A 7,486-nucleotide genomic window follows, 5' to 3' on the forward strand; every position below is an offset into this window, starting at 1 on the left:
TGAATATATCTATCTATCTATCTATCTATATATATATATATATATATCAGGTCTGTTAGAGTGCTTTCACATTTTACAATTATTTTTTGTTTGTTTAGGTTTCTGTTTCTGGTTTTGATTTTGGACTACACTGGCAGTGCTCAGTACCTTCTCCTGCCTTTGTGTTCAGAAGCCATTCCTTGCTGTGATCGGGGAACTATCTGTGGTGCCAGAGATTATACCAGGTAAACCAAGTCAGCCTCGTACCAGAAAACCCACTATACTATCACTCTGCCCATGTTTGATTTTTTTTTTTTTTTGCTTTGGATCACACCCAGAGGTTCTCAGGGCATGCTCCTGGTTCTATGCTCTGGGATCACTCCTGTTGATGATCAGGAGGCCAAATGTGTGGCAGAGGGCCACATCCAGATTGGGACCACACAATTGGTACAGCAGCTGCTGTAGGGTGGGTGTGTTGGGCCATACCCTACCCTTTGTTTCTCTGATTACCACTGGCAGATCCTGAGGAACAGTAGGGTGTGGCCCTGAAAGAAAAACAAACACAAATTGACCTCTCCTATATAAGCAGCCTTAAATTCAAGTGCTCTAAATCTTGGCTTCTAACTTGGGATTCTATCTTGGAGAAGAGACTATCCTGGCTGGAAAAATGGCACCTCCGAGTTCCCAGGCCCCAAGGGCTCATCAGCTGAGAGCGTTCCTCAGCCTGAGGAGGAGATGGTGCTGCCTGGCTTCCCGGACATCGACAGCTTCATGAAGTTTGCTCTAAGGTCAGTGGAGGCAGTCATTAAGGCATCTGGGAGCCTGCCAAAGTCTGGCCCAGAATATGATTTTTACCAAAGTTTTCCAGGCTTCCAAGCATTGTGTGAGACTCAAGGAGACAGAACACTTGAGGGCATGAGCAGAATGATGCAGTACTACGTGTGTCAGAGCAACATCAAGGATTGCAGGAAAGTGACGGACTTGGAAGACAATTTTGATTTATTGGTTGACGCCAATGATGCTATTCTGGATGGAGTGGGCATTTTACTGGATGAAGCTTCAGGCATGAAGAAGCATCAGCAGCCCGTCCTCCCCATAGGATCACAAGCCCGCCAAATGATCGTGTCCAGCTGGAACCGGAAAGTAGGAGAATCTGGCAAAAAAACAAAATCTGAACCCTTCCGGCTGCTTCATGTGAAGAACATCATCCGACCGCAGCTTAAATTCCGAGAGAAGATCGACAATTCCAACACCCCATTTGTTCCGAAGATCTTCATCAAGCCCAACGCCCTGAAACCTCTCCCTCGGGGGCTGTCTAAGGAGAGTCGGGAGCACACCAAGAACCAATCAGAGGACCAGGATGTGCCACCGGCCCTGGTCCACTTCCTCCACCAGCAGCGGACCCAGCAGGTAGAGCAGGACGTGTTCGCACACCCCTATCAGTACGAACTGGATCACTTTACGCCCCCAGAGTGGGCGCTTCAGAAACCGCAGCCCCAAGCCTACAAGCCCCTGGAGGACACTGCCTGCCACTTGGTGACCTTGCTGGACCAACTCGTGCAACTCAACGCGACGCTCCTGGCCTGTTGGGAATTTGCGGTGGACTTGGAGCATCACTTTTACCGCAGCTTCCTGGGCCTGACCTGCCTGATGCAGATTTCCACGCGCACCGAAGACTTCATCATCGACACGCTGGAGCTGCGCAGCGACATGCACCTCCTCAACGAGAGCTTCACAGACCCTGCCATCGTGAAGGTCTTCCACGGCGCTAACTCCGACATAGAATGGCTGCAGAAGGACTTCGGGCTGTACGTGGTGAACATGTTCGACACGCAGCAGGCAGCGCGCCTTCTTCGGCTGGGCCGGCACTCCCTGGACCACTTGCTGAAACGCTACTGCAACGTGCAGGCGAACAAGCAGTATCAGCTGGCCGACTGGAGGATGCGCCCTTTGCCGGAGGAAATGCTCCACTATGCCCGCGAGGACACCCACTACCTGCTCTACATCTACGACTGCATGAGGCTGGAGCTGTGGGCTGCTGCCAGCGAGCAGCCCTCGAAGGCCCGGGTGGTGTGGCAGCGCAGTAGGGACATCTGCCTCCGGAAGTTTGCGAAACCCCTCTTCACGGATGAGTCCTACCTGAAGCTGTATGAGAAGCTGAAGACGCCTCTTAATGCACAGCAGCTGACAGCCTTCCGGCTGCTGTTCGCCTGGAGGGATAACCTGGCAAGGAGGGAGGATGAGAGTTGCTGCTATGTCTTGCCCAACCGCATGATGCTGAAGATCTCAGAAGAGCTGCCCGAGGAACCCCAGGGCATCATTGCTTGCTGCACCCCCGTCCCGCCTCTGGTATGGCAACAACTTCATGAGCTGCATCTTCTCATCCAGAAGGCGCGAGGAACCCCTCTGTGCCAGTCGGAAGTTGCCACCGGACTGAGGAGGAGAGCACTGCTGCCCCATCCCGAGAGGCCTGAAAATGTTCTCGTTGGACCTCACCACCGCTCCAACGCTTGGTCGAGTGACTGCCCTGCCGTCCCCACCAATGAGCCCGTCCCGGGCCAGATGCAGGCCGGACTCTTCCCAGCCCAGCACGAAGAGAAGACCCTGCTGGCACCAGCCGCTTCGTTGCCACGGCCGCGGACACCTTGTTTAATGAGGCAAGTGCAGAGCAAAAGGACAAAACCCAGAAGAAAGTCCAGCCAGTGATGCAGTACTTGGAGAACCCATTCGGGATGCTTCCGCAGGCGCTCCAACACCATGCCCACATTTCCCAGGCAGCCAAGGCCGACCCTTCCTCCAGCATCAATGAAATCAGCGAGCGCTGGGAGCTGGCCAGCCAGGCGCAGGGACAGAAAGACTCTAAGGACACCGCCAGGAAGAGGGCAGCCCAGGCGACAGCCGCCCAAGACGAGGCCAAGGAAGGGTCGCAGACCCCTCCCCAGCCGGCTCTGTCGCTCAGCCAGCAGATCGCCCTGGAAAACGCTGCCAAGAAGAGAGAGCGAACAAGTGACCCCAGAGCCCCTGAACAGAAAAAAGAGGAGAAATGGTCCAAACTGGCTGAGAAGCCCAAGGACCCCAGAGAGGCGCGGGAGAAAGCTTCTACTTCCTTTGACTACTGCAAGCCAAACGTCCAGGCGTTTGCTGGAAACAGCAAGTCCCAAGCGGCCTCCCAGTTTGACCCCGGTAAGCAGATCGTGGCTGGCAAGAAATGCTTCGCAGCCAAAGAACTCAAACAGACCGCGGGAAACAAAAGCATGTCCTTCGTTCCCCGTGAGTTGAACAGAGGGTTCAGATGCAACTGGCCCAGGAGACCGTGTCCGCCAGCCTTCCGGGTTCTTCCCGGGACTGGGAGGCAACGGCCTTGGGATGGTTTTGTATACCATCCCAATTTTAACACTGTTAGAAATAATTGTTACTGGGAAAAAGAATAACTAAACTGGAGCTTGTGACCCCATGTGCGGTCATGTATTTGAATAGGTGGTAGTAAAGAATCTTTTTTCATTTGTTTTTCTTGTTTGTTTTTGGGTTATATCCAGTGGTACTCAGCATTTATGCCTGGGTCTGTACTCAGGAATTACACCGGGCAGGCTTGAGGGACCATGTGGGGTGCTGTGGATCAAACTGGGGCTGGCTGTGGGGACAAGGCAAATCCCTTAGTTGCTGTACTATTGCTTCACTCCAAAAATCTTTTAAAAAATTGTTTTAGGATCAGAGAGTCGGTACATCAGGGACAGTTCTTGTATTTTGGTTCCAGAAATACCTTAGGGAGTGATTCCCAAGCACAAAGACAGGAGTAAGCCCTAAGCATAGCCAGGTACGGCTCAACCCTCCTGCCTACAGCAAATTAAATATAAAAACTGTTTTAAAATACATTTCTTAGTTCTGGAGATCAATGGATTGATGCTTTACACGGAGGAAAATTGAGTGTTGATCCGTGGCACCATATGGTTCCTGAGCACTGTTAGATTAGTGCCCAGCACAGATCTAGGAGTAACCCCTGAGCACCACTGGATTTACCCACTCCAAATTATTTGTTATTGTTAACAGGAAATGTTTGAATTGTATACATATGCATATACATGTACACCTGTATACTTGAATTGTATATACATATTACTCTAGTTGCATAAAAAATTATTGGATAGTGGGACTAGAGTGGTAGTTGAAGCTTGCCTTACACAACCTTAGAGTGAAATATTAGATTATTTTGGTTTTGCTTTGGGTCAGGGATTGGGTTTCGGAATGGGAACACCCAAAATATGGTGGTGAGAAGGTGTAATGGTGATGGGATTGGTGTTTGAATATTAAATGTAATAAGATATTGTGAACTACTTTATAAAATAATTTTTTTTTAAAAGCTTGCCTTGCCTATGTCAGACCTGGGTGGTTCAATTTCTGGCACCCCATGGTGCCCAGTATCGCAGGAGTGACCCCTGATCACAGAACCAAGAGTAACACTGCCAAGTGTGGCCAAAAAGTAAAAACAAAATACCCCAAAACATATTGAGTGAAGGTGGTGGTGAAGGCCAGACAACTGGTACAGCAGGTAAGGCATCTACTTTGCCCACGGCTGAACTAGATTCAATCCCCAGCACTATTTGTGGTCCTCCAGCACTTCAAGGAATGATCTCTGAGAGGATTAAGCCCTGAGCAAAGCTGTGTATAACTCAAAACAGAGAAGGAAAAAAGGAAGGCTGGAGCTATAGCTTGGGCATTTGCATTGCACGTGGCCGACCTGGATTTGATCCCTGGCATCCCCTATGGTTCCCTGAGTACTGCCAGAAGTAATTCCTGAGTGCAGAGCCAGGAGTAACCCCTGAGCATTGCCGAGCTGACCCCAAGAACCAAAAAAAAAAAAAAAAAATTAAATAAATAAATAAATAAAAATTAAAGAAAAATAAAAGAGAAGAAAAAGGGGAGGGGAGTCATGAGCAGAAAAATTTTAAGGAACCTGCTATAGCTCTGACTAGAGGCAGCCAGAATGCAGGGATATTTCCAGATGTTTCCAGAATCCCAGGGATGTTTTCAGGTGTGGGTTGAACACACATGCCCTGGATCCCCCGCAACACAGAGAGGAAACTCTGGCACAAGTAGTGCATGTTTGGTTACCATCATGTCCCACATTCCAGCTCCCGAGGCTAGAACTCCAGCGCCCATAGGTTCAGCGGCCAGTCCTCCCCTTAGCCAGTCACAGGGTGTCTGGTGGCTGAAAGAACCAGGTACAGACTTTTCCCTCCTCAGTTTGATACACAGCCCGTTTTTTGATACACACCCAGGATCCACCTCTCACCTGCTTCTCCATCATTTGGCCATGGAACCCTGTCCCACTCTTCTCTAGAGGAAAAACTCCTGTTTTTTGCACAAGCCAGGGGTTACTCCTGGCTCTGTACTCAGGAATTGCTCCTGGAGGTGCTCTGGGGAACATATGGGATGCTGGGAATCAAACCCAGTTGTGTCTTGTGCAAAACAAATGGTCTTACCCACTGTAGGGCCCCCAGGGGCTCTTGTTAACAGTGGCCCCAACCCTCTCTATCACCTCCCTCCTGTCTCTCCCTGTGAGGTGCTGTTCCTCTAGCCATGCAATTGTTATTCAGGATCTGCATTTCACTCAGCATTTAGTTGAAAACGTGGGAATGAGAACCCAGTAACTTTCTCCATCCTTTGCATTGCTGGTATCCCCTGGTAGTCTTACCCCCTGATAGTCTTACTTAAAGCACAGTCACTCTTCGAAGAAATTCAGTAATTTTACTGAATAACATGTTAGATGGGGCCAGTGCTCAGTCCAGCTTGCTCTTTGGACCCACAGCACTGACAATTGCTCACAGGAGCTGGGCTGGGAGATGGCTGCTCTCAGCAGTCTACGGTAGGCCTAGAAGCACGGAATCAGATCATTTACTGCCCAGCAAAGGGAAACTTAAATGAAGGGGATTGGGTTTCTCCAAATAAATTTATAAATTTGATGTATTTCTAAGAGATGTTAAAAAGTCTGAGCATGTTACTAACATTTAAGTATAAAAATAGAAGTTCTGTAAAAAGAAAAACTAATTCTGGGTAAAAATAATTGTACAAGCACCATTAGGATTCCTTTTAGTAAGAATATACAGACAAGATGTGTTTTCCTTACCAGAGCGGTACTAAGACTGGTTATTGCATTTGGGGGTGCAGTGGGGGAGGTTACACCCAGTGTGCTCAGGGTTTACTCCTGACTGTATTCAGGGATACTCCTGGTGGTGTTCCAGAGACCATATGTGATGCCAGTGAGTAAACCTTGGTCATTTACATATAAAACAAACACCTTAAATGCCTTACAACTGCTTCAGCCCAACTACATGTTCTTAATGGTCCAGGAATACAGAAATAAAACACTGTAATGAAGTATAGAATAAAAAAACCCATACAGGTTATGTGGTTCTATCTCCTCTTCTAATCGCATACATTCTCTGATTCTTTCTGAACATCTTCATTAGAGGTCGCTCCTCATTTCATGCCTCCTTTCCATTATTTATCATCTCAGTACACAGTATAATCATATATACATATATATGTATATGTATAAGTGTGTGTGTCTACACGTGTGTGTGTGTGTTTGTGTATATTTGTTTTGCTTTATGAGTTGCGTTCAGCTCAGCACTAGGGATAGCAAGCCTGGAATCAAACACAGGCCTCACACACGCAGAGCAAGTGCTCTTCCAAATGAACTACATCCCAACCCTTATTTTAATTTTTCTTTGCTTTGTTTACTTGGGGGACTTGCAGTTCCTCAAGAGTCTCTCCTGTAGTGATGGGGGAGTCTGGTTTAGGGTATACACCCTGGCCACCTGCATAGCCCCTTCCCCCGGCTCCTGAATCATCAGTTTCAGAAGCAAATCGGATTATTTTCATTTTCTGTGTAAAACCCTCATGGGTGCTTTGTACACACAGCTCCAATTTTATTGAGCCTGGACAGAAATTTTATAAAAGAGTTCAACTGTTTTGAAGTTCCAGCTATTTTAACAAATACCACTGCTCCTAACACTAGGCAATGTTTCCTATGGCCAGTCTTCAATGGTGAGATGGCATTCCAGAGCACCCCTCTGTCCCCCAATTTAATAGATTGAAAAAAGCTAATGATATACCACGAGGCTCTCCACACAACAGAAATACAAATTTCTGAGCAGACATATAGTGACTACCCTCAGCAGTAATCTGGTGATATCACTAACTCATCACAAATTTCCCTCCTAATAATAATGAAAATTAAAGAGTCTCCTCAGATCTATTTAGAAAGGATTGTGAGAACAGTTGCACACTTTCTAGGGAAATATGTGTGCAGACTCTTTTATATAACTTAAAAATATGAAGGGAAAACTTGGGTGAAGGAAAAAGTCACAGCTATGTATAATATGACACAGGATTTTTTTTTTTCTTTTTGGGTCACACCCAGCGATGCTAGGGGTTACTCCTGGCTCATGCACTCAAGAACTGCTCCTGGCGGTGCTCGGGGGACCATATGGGATGCTGGGAATCG

The 7,486-nt window shown here is 47.8% G+C and overlaps 1 protein-coding gene across 1 annotated transcript; it reads left to right on the forward strand.

The window, feature by feature from the left end:
- Nucleotides 1–646: 646 nt before the first annotated feature.
- LOC130020432 (exosome component 10-like) lies at nt 647–3,410 on the forward strand. The gene is given in 3 exon segments (XM_056111044.1): nt 647–677; nt 680–2,586; nt 2,589–3,410. Coding segments are annotated over 3 exon segments (2,760 nt in total).
- The last annotated feature ends 4,076 nt before the right edge of the window (nt 3,411–7,486 follow it).

This window comes from Sorex fumeus, unplaced genomic scaffold (genome assembly GCF_029834395.1).
Source record: "Sorex fumeus unplaced genomic scaffold, SorFum_2.1 ptg000012l, whole genome shotgun sequence".
In the NCBI taxonomy this organism is placed as follows: domain Eukaryota; kingdom Metazoa; phylum Chordata; class Mammalia; order Eulipotyphla; family Soricidae; genus Sorex; species Sorex fumeus.